Source organism: Aptenodytes patagonicus, chromosome 2 (assembly GCF_965638725.1).
Source record: "Aptenodytes patagonicus chromosome 2, bAptPat1.pri.cur, whole genome shotgun sequence".
Taxonomy (NCBI): Eukaryota; Metazoa; Chordata; class Aves; order Sphenisciformes; family Spheniscidae; genus Aptenodytes; species Aptenodytes patagonicus.
This window is the reverse complement of record NC_134950.1, coordinates 75,221,976-75,249,097: the sequence shown is the minus strand read 5'-3', so window position 1 is coordinate 75,249,097 and position 27,122 is coordinate 75,221,976. Positions and strand designations below refer to the sequence as shown.

Genomic DNA, 27,122 nt, shown 5'->3' with positions numbered 1-27,122 from the left:
GCATCAGGATATAGGGATGCAAAGCAAATTGTAGCGGTTCTCTTTGCTGTATGAACTGCGAATAAGATACTGCAGTCACCACAGAGGTGAGCCACAGAGTAGTTCACGTATTTATCATAAAGTGCTCCTGAAGGTGATGTTGAAAATGAAGAAAGGAGTGAATAAATAATTTAAGAACTATAATGCTATATTCATAATAAAACAATTTATTGGTTTGAGGAGCATCTATTGTGCAATGCATTTTTTGTTCAGCATTAGAGCTTTCTTCAATTTGCTGAACATAAACAATGTGGCTTAATGCTCACTGTTTCATAATGGCAGTCATTTGCTCAAGAGGCTGGGGTTTGGGCATTAATCTACAGCAACATCTGAAAATTAAAGAAGTAAAATAAAACTTCTGGCTATAGAGCTTCTCCCCCAGTGATGATTCATGCTGTATAGCTTGGGGCGCAGAAAGAAAATTACACAAATTAGCCTTTTTATGCCAACATTTAACTAACCTGTGTGAATAGTAACTAACAGTTATGTCACGACTTTGTCCTTTGTTTTTTTTCTGGATGGTATTGATCAGCGTTACAAACCATTGTGTGTAAGAGAGATTTCTTAATGCAAAAATGGCATGCACTTTCATAGAAGTTTCTCTCTAATGGTTTTCTGTCTTTTAATTTAACGTGATACTCTAGCACTTGCACACTTCCCACATCAAAATGTTGCAAGCTAATATTTTAACAAGAAAACAAACTTCTCACTATCAAAAATAAATCTCACACTGATATATTTAGTTCAGTGCCTCGTAGGGATTATTGTTTTGCTACTGCTCCTCTGTTAACTTGCTATCCTACCCCGTAAAGTCATTATGTGAAAATAGAATTACCCTGTCATTGATTTCCAGATTAGATACTTTCAGTTTGCAGTCTTGACAGCCCCAGGGACTCGATCAAAGCCCTGAAAGTAGGGCCCAGTCTTTTCTTCCAATGTACTGTTCTCTGACAGAAAGGCTCTGCAGGTTTGCATCCCTTTAACTGACTAGCTCGATACCGTCAAGTGAATAATTAATGTTGTTTATTATGCAAAGGGAGAAGAGAATGTAGCACACCTTCTTTCATCTGTGCTGAATTGGTAGGAGTAAGAAAGATTAAAAAGAAAAAGAAAACATATTTCAGTTTCTGATGCTGGACTGATATGACTGAAAATACTGAGGGATATTATTATCTGTTGATGCCTGTTTGCTGTTGACAGAGCCTGTCTTTTCTGCAGCCAGGACTGTATTTTAAATGTGCTTTTAGCCTTTCTGTAGATAAGAGCAGTGGAGCGAATACCAGCATCACAGCCCTTTGTAGGCAGAGGCTGGGAAGGGAGAGCAGCCCAGCGATGCATGCTCTTCTCCTTAGAAAGTATCTGTTTCTGCTGTTCTCATCCATTTCTAGACGGCTGTTTTCAGTCACCGGTGGAGCTGCTGCATCCACGTGCTATGCGAGCCCAGCTAATGTAGCCGCTGTTGTTAATGTAGTCGTGGTGACAGGAAAATCATGGGGGGGGAAGCAGAGGGCAGATTCCTAAATCTCTTGTAAGGTTTTGTTTGTTCTTCTAACTGCTGACTGCAGTTTTTGTGTTTTGGCCATGAAATAATTTGGCTGGGTGTTTTGGGACTGGGGATTTTTTCAGCATTACTGGTAATGTATTTTAAGGTTACTTGTAGGTATTTGTGTTTTAGACCATTTTGAGAGTTTTCTGTGCAGCAACGCAGAGAGGCAAGAGGGAAAGGTCTCTCTTCCTAGAATACTCTTCTCCCAGTTTTGCCTTGTTACTGAAAGGTGATGGTACAGGAAAAAGCAATTTCTTATTTGTGTCGGGTCTCATGCTGTCTCCCTCAGCGTCATACCTGACCCCAGATCAGGCCCAGCCTGGGTCGAAGGTTTCAAAGCAAGCTTTTACCTTATACTCTCAGACAGAAGGTCAAAATTATAAGGCTTGAGCTAATGCATCTGGTTTTCCTCTGATTCTGTCTGCTGTTCCCTGCTGCCGCCCTGTTTCCAGTTTATTTCTGCTCAGGGTGCATGCTCTGGGAGAGGAGCAACTGTTGCCTGGCTCTTTCGGGAGTATCTGCTGTCCAAACCAGCCCAAGAGGACTCTTTTCTCCTTGCAATTCGCGGTCAAGACTCTGGCCTATTCTCCGTGCTGTTTTCTGTTAAAACAACAAATCCGTTTTCCTCCCGCAGTCTGGCAAGTTTTCCAGCAGCTCGCCCCCCTGCCAGAGCCAGCCCCAGGGGCTGCAGTACGCTGAGGACGCTGCAGAGCATGAGAACATGAAGGCTGTGCTGAAGACCTCCTCCATCAGCGGGGAAAGCACCACGGCGCTCGGGGTTCGCACTCGAAGCCGGGCCAGCCGAGGTAAGTGCCAGCAGTTTCCTTTTGGCCACATTTCTTGTAGCACAGTAGCTGCACGGTGGCCTAAACGCAGGTTGTGGCCCCCTTGCGTAGCGCTCGCGGCAAAAGGGTTGAAGGGGAAGGAGAAGACCCCAGTGGTGTTTCCACACTGGAGGTGGTGATTTGGGGCACGGGGATGTAGGAGAATTCATCTGAAGTTTTAACGCGTGGCTCACAGCCAAAGTAGTGCCTGGGGACATTAGGAGAACAAGCCTGCAGAAATTCATACCTCTCCCCCCACCCCTGTGAACATGGCTGCCCACCAACACCCCAATTTTTATTCCTGTTCTCATCATGAAGGCAAAATAGGGGATCCACGATGTGGTTTTCTTTTTATTTTCAACAGAAGCAAGTAGAAAGTAGCGATTCACATTGAAGTGAAAGGGCCTTGCAGCAGTTTAGGAATGACTGGGGAGAGGAAAAAGGGTAGGAAAAAAACGGTTAATCTTCTAACCATCTCCCTGCTAAACTGCAAAGCTAGTGGATTAAGTGGAGCCTAGGAGCATAAAAAGCTGCTGTGGACAGCCCCGCATCTCCTTGCTGTCCTGACAGATATCTCTTTCTCTGAGGTCCATGGCTCTCTGCTGTTTCCAAATGTCAGCACGGGTGATTTCTGAAAGCTGACAGGGAGGAAATGAAAACCTAACCCAATCCGCCGATTCCAACACCTGATACTCTAACAGAAGAGCTCACTGGTACAACCATTCTTGGCAATGAGATAGCCTTGTTTTTTGTCCAAGACATGATTCACTGGTACACCTCTTCATTTAAGCAGCCACTAAACCACTTCCTTTATGCTAAATCATTTTACAGACGCTGGGTTCACCAGTTTATTTTCTTTCGTCTTCCCCTCACCCCCTCCCATACACATGATACCTGGAAGAGGATTTTGGAGTAAAGGTGATGCACCAAATTCAAGTCCTCAGTTTTCTGTTCTGGTATTTCTTTTCCCTCACATCTGGATATCTTACACTTTCTTGATTCTTTTTTGATACCACTGATAGCACATCCAGAGAGCATCCACCACTAAGTCTGTGTGTGTGTAGTTTATTAAGGCTTGAAACCATGATCCTGTCTAATTTAGAGGTTTCACAGCCCCAATTTAAGAAGCAAGTCAACTAGCTAAAGTACAAAGATGAAATAATTCAAGCTGCACTGCAACAAGCTGAACAGCAGAAGTAATCCATTGAATGCTAATGAGCAGTGTGTCCTGATAATGAGAGTCAGCTTGTGTTCCCCTGAAGAACAGCAGAGGCAGAGGATGGGGGAGCCAGACAGAAGCTTGTCAGGAGCTTCTGTCGTAATACAACTGCTTTTGACGATAGCCAGGAGAGAAGCAGCAGAGCAAAGTGCTAATCAAAGCTGTTGTTTGTTGACATTGGGGACGTGATATGGAGTGGCCTCGCCAGTGAATTTTTAGCTGCTTGCAATTCTACCACACCCACTCTTTTGCAAAGCTCGCTGTCGGTGTTCTCGCTGCATACTAGCCTTCAAATTATTCAAAAACAAAAAGCACACGGAACAGTAGTCTGTAGTGGCGGAACCCAGAGATGTGTCTGACACAGCTCTGTCGAGTAAGGAGTGCCAAAGCCTTGGGTTTGGAGACATGGCTCACTTGTTTGTTTGTGGTTTTAACCAAAATTGCTTATTTAGTTTTTCAGCTTGCCAGCAACTCTTGCTTTTCTGCTCATAACAGGGCACACGCAGTTGTGCCAGAACACATACAGCTCTGTGACGAGAAGGTGAATTCTTCATTGTGAAAAGGACAAGTAGATAAGTCAAACCACATTTTTTGCCCTTTTCATGTCTTCTTTGCACTAGGCTGTGATACAGATGCTCAGAAATGGATTCATTCTCTCTTTTGGTACAAAAGACCTGTCTTGCTGATTTGCATCAATTTCTAACATGTGCCATGTCTTCTAGTCTCTGTGTAATAGGAGCAGAGGGAAACATGGTCACACAACACTCCAGCAATCCTTGGCTGGAGAGAGAGTCTCTAGCAGACAGTTGCCAGTTGTATGGTCAAGTATAAGACTCTGAGGCTGAAGGGAATAGAAAGTTATAATTGCATTTGAGCTCTCGGGTCTCTGCTGATACAGCAGAGAGTCTAGGGTATTATTTAGAAATATTCTCCGTTAGACAGTCTTCTACTTTGGCCAATTTGAAGTAGCAATGACTGAGCTGTCTGCTGTAATTCCCAAAAAAAACCAATTGCAAAACCAAAGTGATACAAGAGACTTCTGTCTTCTTTTCCCTCAATTCATTTGCTGGACTTTTCCAGGCCGTATCGGTTCGTGGAACGCTGGCAACGATGATTCACCTAATGCAACGGATGACGCAGCAGATGAGATCATGGATCGTATTGTAAAGTCCGCCACCCAAGTGCCAAGCCAGCGAGTGGTGCCTAGAGAGAGGAAGCGGTCACGAGCAAATAGGAAGTCATGTGAGTATATGGCTATTAATTTTCTCAAAATAAGCAAATATGCAGATATTTATGTATATCGGTGTAGGAACCAGGCCTTTACTATGCAGACATGCATTGGTAGTTCATAGTAGCTTGAGTGTATACTTAATGGTGGGCATATATTCCTCTTGCTATTGTTTAAACGATGTATGCAGTGGATGACTGTCTTCTACAGAAGTTGAAATGTCCTTAGCAGTAAGAGAAGAAGAATGTTTTATGGTGCTTTAGAGCTTCTCTGATGACAGTACTTATTCATAACTAGAGAAGTCAGATCAAGACCTCAAATGGAGACTGTGAAGGTACCCTGAACTGGCATGAAGATTAGTAGTTGTATCTGTAGTTGAATTTATTCCTAAAGCAAAAAGTAGTTTGAGAGATTTCACCTCTTAAAATCTTTCTCTCTTGTGCTGTGTACCATCCTTCCACAGCACTGAAACCAAAATGTCTACTGCTGCTTGGCTGCAAAGTGGTTATAGAGGAGCTTAACTTCCACTGGGAAGAAAAGGTAGCACATTTATAAGGTGGTCTTTCAATGGTGTAGTGTGGCTGCAGGGCTGAGCTGCGGCACCCGAGTTCGAGCAATTTGATTTTGTGCTTTATTAAATACAATGTTTAAGAGGTGATGACCTTTCTAGTTCTTTTTTTCCTCATGTGCAGACACTACTGCAATTACTGTGAGAAGGATAAGTACCCAAAGAACATAAGATTTTAGTGTTTAATGTCATTCACCATATGTGGCTTTTTGACTACCTTTCCATCCATCTTTTTAGCATTTCTGGGAAGTTAGGACAAAGAGGAGACAACAACAGTGAGTGAAAAATCACACAGATTTTCGTTTTTTGTGGAATTGTTCTAACATAGCGGGTGATCAAAATCACTTGGTATAAGCAGTGATTGCTATCAACTAGCATGTGCTGAAAGCATATCCACTTTCCCCAACGTGCTAAGAAAGGGACTCCTGCATGCAGCAAGGGCAAAAGCAAAGTGGACACCGGTTAAATGAGCCAGACTTTAAGCAAAGAAAATGAGCTGACACTGGATTGTCTGTCTTACTTTTCATCATACACTGTGCCGTACCTCTTTGTGGCATCACCTTCTGCTGCTACCCACTTCCCCACACGGTTCTGGTGTTCTGCACGTGCTGACTGCCCTAGTCGGCTTGTGCATATCAAATAAACCTCCTGTATGTTTGCCTATTTCCATGGTTTATCCCGTGCTAAAATATCTCCTCTGTTAGCAACGCTATCTTCATGCACACACCAAAAAGTCTTATTTCTGCTTTTTGCCACGTACCTTTTTCCCAAGGAAGCACTTGCTGCAGGAAAAAAAACAAAACAAAACAGGATAATGATAATAAAAATACTATATATTTTTCCATGGAGTTCAGTAAAAACATTAACAGGGATTAAGCATTCAGTAAATGTTTAGGCTGGGACTGATTTCCATTGTAATTAATCATGATAGAATCCAGCTCTTTTGCTTGTTTGTTCTTCAAGATCTGGATGAGACTCTTAAGTGGATTAAAAGGCAGTTTCAAAACAAACATAAAGTTCAGTAGTTTAGCGTCACTTTCAGCTGACATACTGAAAGAAAGTGTGAAAGGAGAATGTCTTAACTGAACTGTTTCACTCTGATAGTCAATATACCTGGATGATGAATAAATGAAGTAGTTTAGCTCTAAAATACACTCAGCTGGACTGATGATATGGCACCTCCAGGAAATGAACGGAGACCAGCCCTTGTCACTGCATCATGTGAGTTAAACGAGCAGAAGATCTTCCAGGTAGAAATACAACACAGGTCCTCAATAAACATATTAGAAAGTAGATTTTTAGGCATACTTCAATGATTTAGATTAGCAGACGCTATGATATTTATTGTCTGCAGAGCAAAGAGACCCTATTATCTGATGAGTTTGATTCACCACCTTCAACCTTCAGGCTCCCATACACTTCCTTTGGCTTTTGCCATGAGCTTGGTATTCAATCCATTCATGAACATCAAAGCGAAATTCAGTTGAAAGGAATGATTTTCACTCTGCATCATATGTCTCATTACTTCCAGTGCAGAACTGGAAATCTTCTTAGGCTTACTTAGCATTCGGCAAAGATTTTAGTGAACCTGAGCTGAGATACGTGTTTTTAGCAAAATCAGAAACCCAAAAGATTCATATGCAATTGCACTGTAAACATTTCCTCTGGTTCAGGTAGAAGGTTCTCATGGGCGAGGGATTTTTTTTGCCATTAAAAAAAGACAGAAAAATGTGAAGTAAAAAGCAAGTGATACTCAAGTCATTTATAACTAGGGGAAAACAGAAACAGGAATATGGAAAAGGTTGAGTTAAACTCAAGAAATAGTTGTAATGGGAAAATGAGACATTTTGACATGTTCCTTTGAATCATTTTACCTTTTGTAATTGTTGAGCAGCATGACTGTGTCTGGTATGCAGAGAGCTTAGTTAGATCTTAATGACATCGAAGAGTTTGAACTCTCAGAGCAATCAGCAGAACCGTAAATTGGGAGGAGGAATAAGGCAGTGAGTCATCCAACAAAAGACAGATGGAAACATCTGTATCTGTTGGTTGAAGATACGAAGGGTCACTGATAAATCCAGATATGACTGAAGTTGACTGAGACCTAGTAGGAAGGAATTTGTTCAGTGGCGCTGAAATGGACTACAGAAAGCTAAGGTACATGATAAGTGCATAACAACTGAATTCCTGTGATGATCTGCAGAGAGAGAACTTAATTCTGTGCTAGACCTTTACACAGTGGAGGTTTTTAAAGGTCAAATTTGACATTTAGAAGTACAGTAACCAACTGGAAGTCATTGCCTCATGATGAGTGTTCAGTGGCCTGCCAACCAGACATACTGGAGCGGTGTTATATATGAGAAAACAACATTACAGTTGTATTCATTCATTAGAAGCCTCATCAGAAAGCCACAGCATTGAATGAGCCACAGAAACTGAAATGCTTTGTCACCCCTCGAGGTGGTCGTTCAAAGACAGCTTCAAGGCAAGTTGCCATGGGAAGCTTCTACTGGTTTTTTTTTTTTTCTCTCTGATGTCCTTATTCTGTGTGTAAACAGCAGACCCCAGCTTCTAGAGATGTCAGATCAGCATACTTTAAAAGCATAAAACACAAATTAGGTTGAAAATATACTGTTTCTGTTTTTGAAGACTGAGGGCAGCTTTCTGTGAGAAAGGTTTTTATAACATTGTGGGGAGCTGTTCAACTTAGCAAAGAAATGAAGAATAATATAATTTAGATTGTCTGGTTCTCCCATAAGGTTCGGATGACCTTCACAGATGATGCCATAACAAACAATGAGTGCAAAGGAAAATTGGGATAAGGAAGTTTTAAGATTCATTCCATTTGATAGTCCGAATTCCAATTAATACAATTGCTGAAGTTAATTTTAGCAGCTTACAGAACAGTATTATAGGCATCGCACCAGTGGATTTGGGGAAAAACAAATGAAACTCTCTGTATGAGATACCACTGAGATTTCAAAAAACAGTCAGAGAGCTGAATATAAAAAATTAATATAAGGTAGATAAGCAGAGTTTGCTGTGCGGATTACAAGAAGCGAGGTAAGAGAAGAAATTATGCAAAGAAGAATAGGGCTGCTTAGAAAATCCTGTTACTAAATGAGAGTTTCACACCATGATGAACCAGCCTGTGCCAATTGTTTCAAATTGGGGGAGAAGCAAAATAGGTCTTATAGCCACGGCAGCTTTGAGGCAACAGAAGACACATAAAGACTAGCAGTATCATCCACAAGATAAAAATTTTACTTAAGTACATTTAATTAAAAGAACCCCCCCAAAACTCCATAATAGGCAAATAGGAAGATAATGCTGTTTTCCTTCTTGTCCTGGCTGTTTATTTAAAACATCCATCCCCTAACATAAAACCAGTTCTGTCAGGATTAGACTCTTACGGAGGTGCCGTCTCTGTGTTGGTCTTGTTGAACTGAATGGATCTGTCTCAGGAGAATGATAGGGTTCCCATGAGTCAGCATCACGAAAAATCATACTCCAGTTTAATACTCATAAGCATATGGCAGGTATTTGCACTAATTCTGGCATACACGGAGCAATACTTGGAAATGTTGAGCCAAACAGGGTTGATTTTTGACCTCAGTGAATGGCCGTGGCAGGGCACTGGAAAAGGACCAAGAGAAAGTCCTAGGGATTCGTTACCTTGTTCAAGTGCTGATTAAGCCACAGGGTGGCAAAACCAGACCGGCTGACTAGCAATGACCTTAAGGCTAAAACACGAACCTGCAGGTATCTTCCTCCTTCTTTATGAATTGTTAGTATTAGCAACCTTCATGCTTGAAAATGTGTCTCCTGGCTCCCTAAAGTCAAGGCAGTGGTCAAAGAGTGGGGATCCCGACATGGTCTTGCCAACAAATAATTTCAGATAATTGTACCAAGGAAATAGCTCTTTAAAGATGGCTTGACTACACAGCACTGTTTGCATCTGGATCTTCAGCTGACCTTGAATGGTAAATCACAATGTAGCGCCCAGGTGTGACTAATACTTGATGGTGAGTAGCACAGTGGTGGTTGTATTGGATTCTGCTGGAGACACTGCATGAGGACATTGCAGAGAGGCTTGTTTTCCCCCACATAGTTTTATCTCAGAGTGTCTCTCTGTGTGTGCACTCCTTATTTCTCTTAGATTTTATTAAAATTGAAAATCCGCTTTAGATTTGAGTAAGAGAAATGGGTTTGGAGCAGATCATAATTGAATCAGAATTCAATCCAATATTTGAATGAGACGACATGATCAAAATTATTTGTGATGTTTAAAAAAGAAAGAGGAGAGACATGATAATGCCTTGTTCTTTTATTAGGTTTTGGAAGCACATGTTAGCCTAATAATATACCCTGTGACTGATCCTTGAGATATGGAAACATCTCATAAGGATTTATGGATTTATTTGCATAATGACTTGCGGGGAGTAAAAAATTCTTACAGTCATTATGCAGAAATGGATCTGAGGCACCGCCCAAGTAATCTGTCAGACTCATACAAGTGCACTGTGGAGGAGATAGGAATTGAGTCAAGATTACCTGAATCCTAGACAAATAAGCTCAGGGCCGGTGGATTAAACTTAACTACAGAACATCCCAGGTCAGATATTTCATATTAAATTCCACCTTCGGTAAAAGTGAAATAGGAGTTAGCGCACTGTCATCAGGTGCCAAAACGTGGGAAAGAGCTCTGCCAAAGGACCAGGCGTGGAGACAAGCTTTAGACAAGTTTTAGTAACTCATGCAGCGCTGCTTTGGAATAAACGTGTTTGTAAGCAAACAAAATACTAGATGGGAGACTATTTGAATCCAAAGGTGTGTAATTTTTGTTTGGCATTCATAGGGTGCTTCAGTTAACTTTTTCTTTTTCTTTTCTTTGTTTTTTCATTATTTTTCATTTTCATGTCTCTCCACTTACTTTTTCTGGCTATGAAAAGGTACAGAAGTGCCAAAATACCAGGAGGGAGACTGTTCTTCTGGTATTTATAGCCTGACTAAAAGCAGGAGTTAATGGAAATTATGCTTTTTAAAAAATAAAAACCTTACAAGAAGAAAGTCTATATAAAATGCTTTAAAGGCAAGCAACTTCACTTAGAATTTGCAACTAATTATTTAGGATTTGAGTAACTGGATCCTATCAGGAGTTAGAGGAGGGGGCAGAGTAATCTAGTTAGTGATGCACATTTAGCAACAGTTCTTTGCATTTAGAAAAAGTAAATGTATCACCGATAGTATTCAAAACTATCAAAGTCTGTTTGTCCTCACACAAAGTACTGAGCCTTCAGAAGGTCAATACCCAGTTAATAAAAATCTAATTATTGAATGAAAACAGAACGTGAGATAAAGCACTTAAAACTCGGGCAGCTGGAAGGTTATCTCCATTAGATGCCAAGATAGCTAGTGTCTTTTGGATGCCTTTTAAGTAATACATTCTTTCATCCTTAGGATGGCAAGATCTTTGCAAAAATGACAGAACTAAACTCCATGATCTACAATAAATAAAAATACAAACAATAAATAAAAATCATTGATAATAGTTAATGAATGAATAATAAATACAGTTGACCACAGTAAGCTATAGAAATTGATGTACCTGATCAGGGTGAGGCCTCCGTAGTCCCGTATCTCATCTCTGCCAGAGGCCGGCATCAACAGCTGTAGGAGAACAGACAGGAGAGGTAGGATTAGTTGAGTAACCTATAGGTCTCATCGTGGGTTTTAATAGTTGTAAATCAGTGTATTTATTTGAAGCATGAGGCTGAATAGCTGGCTCCATATTTTCAGTTTTGTCAATTGTAATTGATGACATATATAATTGTGATTGTTGATATTAATACCATTTCTAAGCAGGTATGTATTTATGAGTGTTTAGTTTCTGCTTTACAATGTGTATTACATTTATTTTTATAGCTGTCTTTCAAAATAGCTGGTCTTGACAGACAGGGGTAGACATTCTGCTTTTTAACTGTTCAAATGTATAGTACCTATGTATTTTGTTGGCAGTCTCCATGAGTTTCAAACTGTATCTTTCATATCTCAAGTTTTGTTCAAGAATGTTTGCCTGATCCTAGCACTGTGAAAATGAACTTGCCATCATTCTGTACAGTTCTACATCATGTAGAATTCAAAACAAAAGGTTTTTTGAAAGCCTGGTTTAAAATCTAGTTTAAAAAGTTGCTCGTAAAAGAGGCTTAAATTCGTTTTCCAGTCACTGTTTTAGAGGGATCTCTGAGTCATTTCTAGAATGAATTTTATTCTGATACAAATTATTTGTTTTGGGGCTCCTATCCTCAAATTTTCTGCTTGAAACAGCTTTATCTTTTTTATATAAGGAAAGTCAGATATAAAATTAACCTAGCCTGCACCATTAAGTACATTCCTTAACTTTGCATTGGGTTCCAGTACCAGTATTTAGAGATACTGTGGACTCCAGTATTTGCTCAAAATTGAGCAACATTGTTTTAACACAACTGAAAAAAAAAGATGAGAAGTCATTGCATTGATCTGGGAAGTCAGAAATAAATATGTGATGTTTACAAAAAATAACATATCTTTTATCCCTGTTTATTTCAGTTCACAGGGAGAAGACAGAGATGTTGAACACTACACAGACATTCACATGCTCATGTATGTTATATTACACAAGCACAGAGGACATGATGTAGGTACAAGGAGAAAATCACTGCTGTAATGGGTTGTCCCTAGTGATTTTAGAGCGGCTGTCACCTCGTGTGATGATTAAATGCCTGCCCAGATGTGCTGCTCAGATTTTGGTCTTAGCAAAGAGTACATCCTGGTAGCAGGTGAAGCCTGTGTCCTGGCAGGGCCCTACAGCATAGGGAGACCACCGGCACGTCCTCGTGCTCTGTCTCCAGCAATGGGAGAACCAAAAAGAGGGAGTGCTCTGCAGCTTCCCGTGGGCTTCTAGACAAGGATTTACTAAGTGCTGGAATTTCTCTGGCCATCTCTTCTTGGCCAGATGACATTTTCTTTATTGCAGAAAAGAATAAGCTGAAGGTGATGTGGGAGAAACCAGCAGGAGATGAGCAGCTGAAAAAGAGCAAATGATGTCAGTATACGTAGGAAATAAAGCTGTTCATGTTCCCAGGTCACAGAATATTGGTATTGACATTTTCTATAGAAATACTTCTGTTATGGTGTACACTTTTGGTACTTTTTCAACTGTAGTTCTGTAGAAAAAACCAATTTTACTTCTTTTGTTTGCATCTTACAAGAGATAAAAATAGTTGTTTTCACTTCTGGCAGTTTGGCATTCACTGCATCAGCGAATTCATCTACATTACCCTCTGTTTTCATTTTAGTTGGCATATTTTAAAGGTATATTTCAAGGTTTTTGAATTCTTGTCACAGGATTCATTCCCAAAAGTGGAATTTAAGTAAGTTTTAAGTATTAAAATATGTATGGTTAAGTTGCACGCTATCAGCCCTAAGTTGATAGGATATTTATTTTGTTCAGTTTCTTTCCGTATTAAAGTGGCTTTCAAGTTTATCTCCAGTCAGCAATATACTCGTTATTCACATCATTCTTCCTTCCTGAAAGATGATGGTTATTTTCAGCATCCGAGTAAGAAAGCAGCAGCAGTGAGTTGCTGGCTGACAAGATCACAGACTTATTGTGGAAAGCACTTCATTTGAGAACAGGGAAGTACAGGCTTGCTTTTCAAGTTGCCTTACAAAAGAAGTGCAGTAACAAAAGCGATCTCATTTGTGGCTTTCTAGAAGAGCATCGCGATATCACAGCTGCCAAAGAGAGCCCTCTGCTGCTATGAAGCAGTTTAGCACGAGGATCTGTGAAGGCAGGAATTTGAGTACGCTTGGATGCGTGTGTCAAATGTGTTTGGAGGGAAGGCTCTCTTAGAAGATGAACAAAAATGTTTCACGCAAAGCTACTTCAAATTTATCTTGCCCCAGCTCTATGTCAAAAAAAATAATATTTAAACGTATATATATGGCTTTCTCTAGGCAGAGTAACACCACCTGATTAGCATAATTACGAGATTGTTTTGATCATAGTTATTTTTAATCTCATAGGCTTGTAGAGATGATGCCTTTTACTGTTTTATTTCCCGGCGCGGATTCCTAATGGGGATAATTAATTTGCACCCCACAGAACCCGAGTGGTCAAACATGGTCACACTTCACCGCTGAGTCACTCTCCAACAGACGGCTCTGAGTTCATAAGCCTGAGCTACCCCCCGTAGCACAAGTCTATTATCTAATAATAGATCACTTTAAAATAGACTTTAAGTCATTTTAAAATTTCAGTTGGAACGTAAAGGCTGCACGCCCAAAACACTTGTGTTAGAGGGCTTACTTTCTGTATCCCATCTCCTGCCTTTTTTTCGTCCTGTGCATTGTTAATGTATAGTCTGGTCTTGAAAATAGTATATAGTGCTTACATGCAGACTCAGTTGTTGGTGAGCTGTACGCTCTTGATGCTTTACTTGTTAATAGTGGAATCACTTCTGACTGGTGAAGTTAAGTGGGAGAAATGTCGAAAGGGATGGCAGCAGGATTGCTTTTAGTGGTAACTTTTTACAGTGGAATTCACAGAAGTTCTAAAAATGAGGGATTTTTTTTGTCATAGAAGGCTTTCAAGGAAGGAGTTAAATCTTCTTTTCTGCTTTACTGTTGGGACTATGTAAATGATGATCTGTGAAATACATAATGTTGGAAACTTTAACAGTTTCAACTATATGTTAAATATTACTTTAAAACCAGTATGTTCTTCATGCAGCCCAGATTCTCTAAAGCAATGTTACTTTTTGTTCCCTCTAACATAAGCCACCTGGAGGTGAAACACGAGTTCAGCTTTCCTTACAAAATGCCACTTTGTCCTTTTTCACTGCCAGACTCCTCTTTATGTCACAGCCACTATAAGTTACACCAGGAGACGTTTGTGAACTACAGAATTTCTTGTAGGAGAGACTTGTGCCATCTGTGAAGTGCTGACAGGACTCAAAGCAAAGCTGCAGGGCAATAATAATACATAATAATATGTTGTTTCTGGAGCTTTCTATGCGGCTGACCCAGACAAAGACCACATTTCAGTTGGCTGTACTTCTTCAGAGAGGTGCGTGATAAAATCCAAAAATTTACCTACAAATCCCTGTAAGAAAATCTCTGCGCATAATGTTTTAGTATTTTTATTAAGCATTTAGGCCTAGTCGTATTAAGCAATGGTACGTTCATAATTAAGCATAACTTATGTAGATAGTGACATAAAAATACACAAATGCAGAAATGGATTAAAATAAGAGAATATGAGCAAGACTGTCTGGATTGAACTTTTGAGTTGCAAATTGCCATTGCTGGACTCACTGGAGTGAAGTCCAAGAGAATATGTTAAATGTAAATATGTGAGAAAATAGACTGAGTGTGCAAGCTGGGTGTGGGTAGGTAACAGAAAATAAAACTAAGATACATGAAATGAAACGAGATGATGGAGCTAGCCTGTATTGCCTTTTATAATCTGCCCTTCCTGCTGTCCTCGCTGTGTAATTTACAGCCACCTGGAATTTTCTTCATTCCAAATCAGCAACTAGCAGCTTAAAGCAGCTGCATTACCTTTGCAGCTGGGACCAAAAGACAGTTCCGTGGCTGCCGCATCTTTGTAATAGGAATGACACTAATTCTGTGACTTCTTGAGCGGGAGTATGGTCATATCTACTCTGCATTTGAAGTGACTCATCCCTACAAGTGTAGACACACATGCCAAAAGCCATTGCAAATGCAAGACTAAATAGCGCCAGCCAGACTGATCTTTACTGTTCGTTGCATCTTAAAAAAAAAAAGGTAGGGGGAGGGGAAATTAGGAATGCTATTTGCTCTTTAAAAAAACAACCAAACCCTAGATAATTATATTCTCTGACAAAGCTACACTTAGGGAATTACTCTTTTTTAAAACATTGCCAGTGTACTGTGAGGGCTATGTATCCGTGTAGATTTTGACCCAACAGGCAGAGTCAAATTCATTGAGTTCATCATAAGCACACTGCATTCTGCCAGGATATCAAATAAAATTCTAGATTTCCTGATTAACAAAGAATATCATACCCTCTGACCGCAGAAAAACAACATTTAGTTTCTTGGTTATGGGATCTCAGCAGGCCTTGCTTGTGACAAGAGTAAAAGTTATTTTCTCTCTATGTTATGTTTCTTTAGCAAATGTTTTAAAAATTGCTTAAAGAACCTAAAAGGTCATTTGAAAGTCTTATTTTTATTGTCACTGCCTCCAAAATACATTCCATAACTCAGTTTAATGTGATCTGCAGCAGGCCAAGAGTTTTACAAGCCAAGATATTATGTCTAGTCCAGTTAGAGACACGACAGAGTTCAGTGAAGAGGGGAGAGTGAAGATCTAGTTTGAGAAAAGTAATTTTGCAATGCCTATAAAAAATGGAAGGAAAATATCTCTCCACATTCAGTTTTGATGACTGAACATGTTCATGGCCTTTCCTATGGTAGAGGAGCCCTATCAAGCACTTTATGAGGAAATAGACAAACGTCTGAGGACATCTGTTTAACAGCATGTCAAGAGAAGGTTCACCCTCCTCCCAAAGTATTCCCTGTTCCTGTAGATAACTCAACTTTCTCCTGGCTTCATCGCCCACAAGCCTCCATAGTCCACAAGCCAGTGCAGAGAACAGTGGGGCTGGAACTTGTTCTTGTGTTACTACTGACTACCGATACTGCATCCATCCACTGTATCTTCAGATGAGGAAATATAATTTGCACATATTAGGTACAATTTTTATATAAAGAGACCCTTTACCAGGCCACTTTCATCTCCCTAAGTACTAAATACTTCGAACTACAAGTGGATTAATCTGTGTCAGACTGGCCTGTTGCATTGTAGGGGCAAGAATTCACTCATTTGAGTCTGGACCATGATTCTGTTAGCTGTTATCCTTCCGGTTGCCTGTTGATGGTGGACAGCTTTAATCTTGCCAGTAGTCACAGTACTTTGCAGTATTTGGCCCCACACGCTTAGTTTATACAAGTCAGCAGCCGTCAGTGTTTATGGGAACCATTCTGTCACTGAAAAGATCCTTCACATCTTTGCTTTTTATTAACTATTTTCTTGACAGTCTCATTATGACTGCCAAAGTCCTACGTTGTTTGGAGCTCTTTTCTCCTAACTGCTGGCCTTAAAAGCTTAGGTCACTGGAATATCTTAAGTACAAGTTATCTTTCTCTGTATTATAGGAGAGCTGGCATAAGTTAGAACAATCAACTGAGGGATGCAAAGAGATTGTTTTGTTTAATTACAGCTGCGTATGTCCCAGCAATTCATTGAGTATTGTCATTCCTACTTGTTTTGCAGTGGCACAAAAAGTACAAACCCGGGGTTGGCCTTTGTTGTGAGTCATACAGCAAGCCCAGAACAGGGCACTTGTCCTTGTCACATGCTGCATACAGTATTCCTTTTTTTCAGTCATCCAAGGGTTAATACACGAGGTCCTCAGGCTAAGACTTTAGTATGTTTGTTAGGTAGGCACCTGGAAATTCAGAGAGAAATCTTGCTTATGTAAAGAAGACTCCTTAGTTTTCTTCCTTGTTTTTTCCATGAAGATGGTTTCTACCATGGCATTTTAACTCCTGATTATGACTTCTGAATATAAACTGTAACTTTCTTCAAAGAGACCTATATGTTATGGTAAATCCATTTGGCTTTTCCTAGTAAACTAGTAATCCTGTCACTCAGGCTGATGGAGGAGTTTAAACAACTGTATTCTGCTTGGTGGAAGTTAGAGGCACACATTTCCTTTTCAGTTGTTAGACAGAGTCTCAGCCCAGTTATTTGTGCAGTAGTAACTGTACTGACCTAAAGAAGGTTATTCCAGATTTATATTGTCATAAATAAGACCAGAATTGCGCTTATTCCAGTACATGACCAGCATTAGCAGAGCACCTCAGTTCCTGTTAAATGTTTACAAACAGGAATAACAATTGCTTGTTCCCTCACTCTTCCTGTCTTAGCATCTGTCAAGAAAAATAGCTTTGTTTTACAGTGGTTATTGTGCTCAGTTTGCGAATGTAAGTGAGTGACTGTGGTCTGAGAGAGTTGGGGATAAGTGTGAGAGCAGTCATGAATACGTTTGGTTTGACACTTCTGCAAAAGTGTCTAAAATGTGGAAATTTGTTCTGCTCTCGGTTTTCCAGTTCACTTTTGCCTTCAGTGGGAAGATGTAATGTCATCTAGATAGTCATCCTGTGAAAGTTCAGTATCCCGTACGCATATTCTGTAACATGGCTCTACTATCTGGCAGCCAAGCTAGCTATGGTCTGCGTTTGGCTGCATGTTTTAGAGGGTACAGAAAAAAACATGTTCAGGGGAGAGGCAGTGCAGGCAGCTAAGCGGGTGAACTGCACAAGGAAATCTTTGCTTTTAATAAGACAGAAATGTTTCTGCTGCAGCTTTCTTGGATTTGTTCTTTCACTCCTGATACAGTTCTTTTTGATGCAGAAATAAGCATTGGGTGATTCACTGAGACGTTAAAACCCTAAGGTATTTCATAGCTCATGTCTAGAAATTAATATTTGTCACCGTGGACATTTGGATATCAAATTTGAGAAGTATAAAAGGGTGCCAGTGATGAGGACTGACTCAAAAGTCCACGTTGGGTATTCTGCACCATGGAGACCAGAGCATTTTTTGAAGTGTATTACTCTTCTGGTAGTACTTTTTTAGTTTGTCTTAATCTTAGCTTTATCAGTTGCATTTAACCTTGTACTGCTTTAAGCTAAGCATTGTTAAACTTGGAAGACGTTGCTGATCAGTATTGTAGGAAAAAGTGGATATCATAAAAGGCTGCCATGCAGACTCCTAATAAGTATGCAAATACTGTAGGAGAAAGGAGTGAGCCTTAAAGAAAAACTTTCAAGTAAGGGTTTGGTAATGGAGGAACAATTACACAAGTGGTGCTCCCAGCTCATTTGATTAACCTCAGTAACTGATGAAAGCGGTTTGACTATCAAACATAGATCACATTCGTTCTACCTGCATGGTATCAAGTGTTCAACTACACCATATTTTCCCTTTCTGTTATCCTCTTGTTTTCTATACCGATCCATTCCCTCCTCTCACTCCTGCTAGACCCTTGAGTGTGACCACCCAGTTTCAGTTACATGGACTGAATATCTCAATAAGTCAGAGGTCTTAATTGTGCTAGATGACAGTGGTGCAAGAAGTCCTTAACCACTGTTGGCAATTGGTTTCTCTAAGAGTTTCCTCTAGACTTCATTATTTTGGGGCTCCGAATATATTTTGTTCAACATAAAGGCATTGTTTATGCTTTGCATGCAGCTTAAACTTCTGAATGTGTGTTTTGTACTTGATGAACATCAGTGCGGAGTGAACACCCCATTTGTGTTTTGAACTAAAGCCCATCCACCTGAAAATCATGGCACCAGTAAAACTGGGAGGACACTAATGCTCAGTGTGTGCAGTCACATAGTCACTTGTTTCTGAATAAAAAAGGCAATCACAAATTTTAAAAGTTTTATGTCGGGGCTAGTGTTCAGAGCACTGCATAGAAAATTAAGAAACAAGATTTTGGCCTAGATTTATCATTTAAATTCAACTAAAATGCTGCAGACTACTAATGGCAAAGATGATGCAAATGGGGCCAGGACGGGGAAACATTACAGAAGAAAGGGGAGCATGTACGAAGACAGTAGTTTTAATGATTTGGATCGACTATAAAATAGTCACATTTTTAATCTTTTAACTTTTGGGGTTGGTTTTTTTTCACCTTTAAAGGGTCACATAGCATTTAATAGTGATAAATTCAATTGAACCCTATGAAGATCCAAAAGCTCTTTTAAAAAATCTTTATGAAACGATAAAATAATAGGGCAGATGATACTTTCCGTGGACTGAAAATCAACTGATACAATTTCAGAGAAAAAAAAAACCTTAAAATGCTGTCATACTGTTGACTAAATGTCAAATGACAAATGTCTTTTTGCCTGACTGTTTGGAGTTGCTGGGTTCTTGATGCTCCCATGGATTTGGCATAGGGCATTCCTCAGTATTTCTGAACTTAAGGCCCTGAGTACATAGCAACTTTTGATTTGACTCAGCTTGCACGTTAACAGGGTTTTTTTCAGCTGAAAGTCTTGTGTAATTATCACTTCTAATTGTTTGCATTTTCTTTGTTTGTTTTTTTTTGCCTGCTTTTGGAATTTATGACTGTCCAGTGAGAAGGACACTAAAGAGCGGACTGACACCAGAAGAAGCCAAAGCACTGGGCCTCATCAGCACCTCTGAGATGCAGGTTTGACGTCCCAGAGGTGGCGACAAGAAGAGCCGTTCATCTGAAGCACACAGGCTGACAACCCTTCGGTGTGGCATTGACCTGCCAGCCTCCTCCGCTGCTCCCAACATCCCGTCCTCTGTTAGTTCGATTTTAATAAGCAACAAAAAGCGAAACCCCACAGCCAGGGCAGAAGAAGGGTGTGCCGCAGCTCAGCACAACATCCGGACAGTAACTGAGGAAGCGTTTGAGTGCTTGTAGGTGAAAGCATATGGCTTCTTCTTCTCATGGTGTGTTGATGTGGGTAGGAGGGGGTTCTCTCTGAGTTATCTGTCATTATGTGAGCTGTGTTTACGTTGGCTTTCCTTGTGCCCTGTTTTAGTCATTGTAAATGTATGGCGTTTTGTCAATGCAAGGAACAGTCCTTAAAGAGGCAAAATAACTCCTGTTACAGCAACCCCAGTTTTCCTGAAGCAGATTCATTAAGCAAAGATGCACAGTCAGTGCAACCCTGTGGTTTGTTGGGGTTTTTTATTATTTTGCCACCAAAGAATGTAAAAATGTATGTGTACCTTTGTATATGTACAGAATGAATGTGTGGACATATGTGCGTGTATCTATACACATACAGTTATGGTGTGAAATCATGCTCTTGCTGAAGCTAGCTGGACCATGATTTTCACTCTGGGGCCTTACTGTTCCACCTGGACAGGAGGAAAAGAATGTCTTTTTGTGGGAACTCAGTGTTATTCAATGGGATTCACCCTGTGGGGCAGGAGGTGGCCTGCAATGCAAGTGGAAAGTTTAGGATCCTGAATTCATATGTATTAATACGCACTCATACTGTACATAGCAGCATGCGCACAGAGGAGAGGACACAGAATACCTCCCTCTTGTTGAGCTATGGCCGTACTGTGCATTTGTACAGTTTCAAAGAGGTCTATGCCAACAATTTTACATACTCGATAAATGCATTCAGATGCTAAGATCAAGAAGTTTTGTTCACTTGCCTGTGCCCTTCATGCTGCTTTTCTCTGCTGCAAGATAATGTGGTGGTGATTTTATTTCAAATTAATGGATCTGAATATGAAATGGCCCTGCTAAAAGCCTGCTGTGTTTTTGCTGTTCTTTACTCCTTTTTTGTGATTATCCTTGATGCAAGTGGAGAGGGTACCACAGTGAACACTCCAATATGTTTGCCCTTATCTCGCTGTTTTATAACTGACTTTTATAACTGCCCTCAGCATGTGTGTTTGAAGAACCTTTAGTCAACTCCTCTGCCTTTAAGTGGAGGCCATACACAGCAGTGAAGATGAATTGAACACAGTCACCCTAGCCAGTGCTGAAGCATTTTGAAGAGAACTGCAAACAACAGCAACATAAAAGGGAACTTTTTAAGCCAAAGTCTGTATATGGCCAATTGATCCTCAAGGGTGCACAAGATCATCTCTTTCCTTTGCCTTAGCCTCTAAGATTAAGGGTGTGTCTGCACAGCAATAACAGCTGAGGCTTTCTTCAAGCTAGTTAACTGGGGCACTGCAGCAGTTTAGTCATGGTAACAGGGTTCGATTTTGGCTGCAAAACACACTTGAAAAGTAGGGTTAATTAATAGTCTATGCTGGGCTCCTAATGCCATAGCTATGTTGCTTCTGGCACCCAAGCTAGGTCAAGTACTTCAAGTTATTCTACTCTGCTCTCATTAGGGACAGGACAATCGCTGAAGATTGTTCAGGATAGTTGAACCAAGCACAATAAACCTTTGAAACCTCGGTCATCCATCACATCGCATTGAGCACAGCATCCAAGTGATGAGAGAACCAGGTAGCTGCCAACACTGCAATGAGATCTGCAGTTGAACATCCTATCTATGCTGTCCACCCTCTTGATCGTCACATTTCATTCTTTATCTGCCGATGCCTTGGATCTTCACGTGTCAAAGTCCATGGGATAAAAAGTCACTAATGAGCAAAGGTTCTTAAGGGCAGCAGCGAGTTTGATGTGGTTTTCCCCTCAGCATGTTAAAAAGTCAATTTTACAAGTTGGCAGAAGACAGTAGTTGTGTAATTAATAAAATGTGTTGTGTATTTGAAAGCTATGGAAAGGAGGAAGCTGGTTAGGAAACAGAAAGAAGTGGCATGTAATTAATTTCACTGTACAATAAGCAAGACCTACAAGCATCTGGACTTTAAAGTGGATCTTTATGTGCTGCTCACATTATGGACTTTTTAAATCTCTCTTAAGGATGCTTAGAACAAAGAAATGAAGGTAATGGGGGTTTGCGGAGGTCTTTGAAGTCTGAAACAAGAGGAAGACACCCTGAATGTAATGGTTATGCTGAACTGTGATGCTTGCTAAGTGATAAAAGAAGAAAAAATGCAACAAAATGCATTTATGCTGACAGAGGTCTTATATTTGATTGGAGAGAGAAAATCAAACAAGTTTTTAAAACTATTTTAATTAAAATATGCTGAATGTGCAAAGTAGGTGGCTGTTGGTGACCACTTGCTAACAGGAAACAAATTTGTGTTTCATTTAGACACAGTACAGCATCTGTGTCTGAAACATAACATAGCTGATGAATTACTAATGGTTGGGCATACGTATTTTCCAAGAATTGTGCAAAAATTGTGCAAAACTTCATATGCTCCTTATCGAGGAGAAAATTAAATATGGGGAATGAGGTTAGAATAAGTTCAGAAAAAAAAGCTGGTTTCTTTCAGGTTCTCTGGATGCAAGTGTCTTACAAGTGAAGCATATTCTTCCTAGTCTATTTTTCCATTATGTCTGTTTTTCTGTTCCTGCTCTCTGTAAAACTGATAGCAATTTTTCTGAAGGATAACTTGGTCTTGTTTATGCAGTAGCGTACAGTCAGATTAATTCCACTGTCCTCAAAGTTTATTGCAACAAGATCATCAAACACAGTAACAATGCAATAACTACAGAAAAGATTTCCATTTCGGTTCCTGATAAAAATGGCCAGCAGCCCAGTGTGCTCATCTGTAAGGTGGCAGTATTTCCTCTGGAGTCTGCTAGCATGTCCTGACTGTGGGAATAACATTTGTTCCCCTTCATCTAACTAGTGGATTCCAGATGAAATGGAGGAATTTGTTATATTAGCATGCCTCTGTCTGTCTAATCAGGTTGTAACCTTCAGGTTTTGAGTTGCTGCCTGCCCCTCCATCATCAGAAGACCCCACCATAAGGATGTAACAGTTGTTTTAAAATGTGTGTGAGATGTGGATTGTTTTTGTGACAAATATAAAGGTCTTGGAAACACGATGTAGTAACACATGTTCCCATTTCTCACGCGGAGATCCATGAAGGCTGTTTTTAAACACTTGCAGCCATAATAACTACCTCTCTTCTCTTTCTCGTAGTACCAGTCAGCTGCAAATGTAGTGCCCAGAGTTTTGTACTTCCACCAAGCTCTCAGAGTCACTGCTGGTGTTCATTTCAGCACCCATCTGCTGCCAATAACTTGTCTGTCCGTCTACCACTATAATGCCTTCCTGATTTGGATGCTGAGGTAAACTTTAGCATATGAAATGGCTGCCAAAGGGAAGCTATCCCAATTTCCTTTCATCTCCCTTGGTGTTTAAAAGCAGACTGCATACAAATACTTTGTATTCCCTCGCTCCCAACTGAGGGATAACTTTCAGTAGCAGTTATGTGGCTGTGGTGAAGAAACACCCTCAGGGAATGCTGTGTGCCACAATCAAGAGTGAAAGATCCCTCACAAAAATTAAATTCATCACTCTTCACCTTTCAGTAAGGCCAGGCATCAAGCTCGTGGATTCCAGATGTTTTATAGCCCCTTGGCTGCTACGTCTGACCCTTCTGTTTGATAGATCCCTGTCCATAATCCAAAATCAACAAAAAAAATGGTGTTTTAATGAGGGTCTTTCTTGCTCCGATAAATACTGGAAACAGCGTCAAAAGCTGTTTTCAAAATACATTTCTTTTTCTTTTTTGACCCCCTTTTATTTTAAATCTCTGTACTGATTGACTCTGTCAGCAAAATAAGGCATCAGGTTTGTAGGTAGACGAGACTTTGGCTTTAGCTTAATAGAAAGTCACATGTGAATATCTAGATAAGAGTTCATGTCCCGATTCAACAGAAATTTGGAGTCAGAGTCTTGATGTGACTGAACAGCAAGGGCCTCCTGCAAGGTGCTCCATTCCCCCTCAAGGTACTGGATAACATGGCAGGAGAGCACCTTAAATCCCCGGTGTGCTATGCTCTGAACATACCCTGGTGAATGCTAAAAGCCATTGAAAAGTCACAAGTGAGGACTGCAACATCTACTGCAAACCGAAGGGGCACGATGCCACTCTAGGTGCAGTAAGTGGTTCCTTTTGTCAGGCATCCGCCCTACACCGGTGTCCCCAGTAGTGTAACAACAGCAAGTGTCTATCCAAAATGCTTTAGAAACCGTTTGACCGATGCTAGTAGTCTGGATTCAGGTGTGTGTATGCTGTGCGGTTATTGGTTTTACAATGCTTTGGTTTCACCGAGATGGAATGGGGACACGGTGGCAGCCTACCGGTTTCACATCCTTTATCCTCCCACTACAACTCGTAGGCAGGCGTACAGGCTACCTGCCAGTACCTAAAGGATGTGCAGGGACGCGGCGCCAGACAGAAGCACGAGCCTATTCCTCTCCCTTTTTCACTCCTGTACGCTCACTACACGGGTACCGCTCCCCTCGTTACCTTCAAGCCGGGTTGTGCTTGCGTGCGTAGGCAGAGAGCCTGACCCCGCGCCGTGTTCGGATGATGGCTCTGCGTTTCCAGCATCGGGATGCAAGAAACACTTGCCTAAGCTGTAAGGACTACAACTGTTGATGTTTCTCCGCAGGGAAAACTGCCAGGTACTTACAGGCTCTGAAAGAAAATAAACTGAAGCATTTTTGAAAGAAAAAAATGTTTGGTTATGGGTAACTGTTGAAAATTATTTGCAAACACTTGGACAACACGTAAGGGCTACCTTCCTTTTTTTTGACTGGGGCAGCAACTGGCGCAATTGGCATTTCAGATGCAATCCCAAGAGGTTTTTGGCAAGCAGTTTAATAGTTACATAGCAAGTAATTCAAGGAGTTTCAGAGATGTTGTATAGTTTTATGTTTACTCAAAAAAAAAATTAAAATTATTTCTAATTAGTCCATTTCACATTGAGTGGCAGATAGAGAGATATTTTGTTTAATCACTATCTAATACAGAGGCTTCTGTGAAAGAAAAGGTTTATTTGTAGCATTGGGTGCATTTCTCCTTTTTAAAGACTGTCTTTGCGCGTATAGTGTCCTTTTGTGAGCTGGGAATTGTAAAAAAATGTAAAGTAGAAAAGGACGTGTTTCTTAGACGAAGGAGAAATACTGTAAAATTGTGTAAATGTCACTACTCATGTTTTTTCGTGTTCTGTGTAGCATAGTGTAAAATAGGCTTTCCGGCAGTGTTATTCTGTGAATTGTAATTTAAAAAACAAGCCATGCATGGTCAGAGATATTATCTACAGGTCCTTTTGGTTGAGTTTTTGGTTTTGTTTATTGTTTTCTCATTTTAGGTGAATTTGTTTTATGTTAAATTTAATTGTCCGTGAAACTGCATTTTTGTTTCTCAGTTTTATTTCAAAAGAACTTGAATTACTCTTTAAGATTTTATTACACACGAAGCTCACCTACCGTTTGTATTGATCCTTCAGAAGCTTTGTCACATTTAGTGTAAACCAGGGGGATTTTCTTTTTAACACGCCCCTCATCTGCCTCTTCTCCCCCACTCTCCCCACTTTACTGTATGGAAAGATGCAATCACTCTTTTTTTTTTCTGTGCCATGCAGGGTCAATATGGAAAACCGACCGCAGACCTGTGTCCAAAATTTCTTGATATAAGTAGTTAAAAAGCTCACCTCTACAGCATTATGTAAACACATCTTGCAATAAAGCTTTATAAAGCACTGACTGGGCTGGTTCTGGTTTTGTTGGTGAAGCCAATCATGGGAGCTTTGGTGGGAAACGGGTGGGAAGGGGGGTCATGGGTTGGTTTTCCCATATCCTCTATGTACCTGCAAAGCCACCATGTGGACAACAAAACGGCTGCCATTAAACCGTCTGGGTGGCCTGATCATAAAAAGCTGATCTTTTACCCCTTGTTTCACAGTTTGAGCCTAATTCCTAATCTCGAGTGTAGAAAATGAAAATGTGTCTCTGGTTCTCAAGGATTTCAGTAATCCAGCCCTACAAATCCTCACTAAACATACAGGGTTACTGTTGGCTGCCATTGGCTCGGAGTCGGTTCCCGTCTTAAAAATACTCTGTGCACAGAGCACATTGCGTAAAGGTATGACATTTATAGAAGCAAATATAAATAAAATTAAAGACTACTTGCATGCAGGGGAGCATTTCAGATTGCCTCTGCATCAAGATGTGAAATACTCGCCGTGTCTGCCAGGGCTTCATAACTGTAAAGGTGGCCAGTAAAACGAGACGTGCCTTTAACTTGGCTGAAATACATTTCATGCATCACCGTGGTATGCAATTTTCTGGTGGCCACCTATAGGTGCGCCTGGACAGGCAGTGGTCTTGCGGTTTTCTCTATTTGCTGGTGTCTGATTCTTTTCTTGCAATTTCCCAGCACTTGAGAGAAACCGAGTTGACAAATGGGACATCCCGGCCCTACGGAGGGTGAGCTGTAGCATAGGGACTCTTGCATCTGCTCTGACTGCAGGTTCGGTGACTACGATGAGGAAGGGGGTCAAAGTGACGTGTAGAAACTCAAAGTGCTCAGATTTCCACTGCTAGTCCTGCAACAAGCTGCTAGCAAGTAATTACTCTGAAGAGTTGCACACGTAATAAGGCCAAAAGACATTATTCAAAGACAGCCACGCATGTTTATAGCAGCATCCTGGAAGATAAAGTAGGTTAACTGAGAGTCTGGGAGAGAATTTTCACCTATGCTTTCTGAGACTGTAGGACCTGATATAAAATGCTAGGTATGTTAAGGCTCCATAGGGAAAAGCACCACCTTTCTCCTTTTTAATTAGTTTTTAAAGTTATTTCAAATAAAAAAGGTGCCTTTTGGGATATGGCTGCATCCCTGAAAGAGCTGCTTAGCATTCCAGATGCACTGGTGTAAAGTCTAGAGGATGAAAGGCTACTAGCCAGAAATGTGGTAATGCTTTTATAAAATAAATATATAAACCAAGTTTATTGGCCAGACACTTTTCTTTTCTATCACAGCATATCCATTAGCAATTCTAAATTCCAGATGTGCAATGACAATGCGTACGTATATTTTTCAGACCTGGTGCCCAGTCAGAACTCATATGTTGTCACGGAGAAGCCTCTGGCCTGTAGTCAGGGAACAAGTAAGTATGCAGATTATCCATTGCACAGCTGCATGCCCTGG

General features: G+C 40.5%; 1 protein-coding gene across 11 annotated transcripts in view; it reads left to right on the top strand.

The window, feature by feature from the left end:
* The window catches only part of FHOD3 (formin homology 2 domain containing 3), a 416,636-nt gene extending 390,961 nt beyond the window's left edge, over nt 1-25,675 (top strand). For 9 of the 11 annotated variants that reach the window (XM_076330252.1, XM_076330251.1, XM_076330250.1 and 6 more), the window contains 3 exons: nt 2,220-2,391; nt 4,709-4,870; nt 19,666-25,675. In XM_076330252.1, the coding sequence (XP_076186367.1) occupies nt 2,220-2,391; nt 4,709-4,870; nt 19,666-19,748 (417 nt within the window). In that variant the 3' untranslated portion in view covers nt 19,749-25,675. Of the gene's footprint in view, nt 1-2,219; nt 2,392-4,708; nt 4,871-5,661; nt 5,700-12,012; nt 12,101-19,665 lie in introns of all 11 variants that reach the window. The other 2 variants (XM_076330244.1, XM_076330248.1) reach the window with 2 other exon arrangements.
* The last annotated feature ends 1,447 nt before the right edge of the window (nt 25,676-27,122 follow it).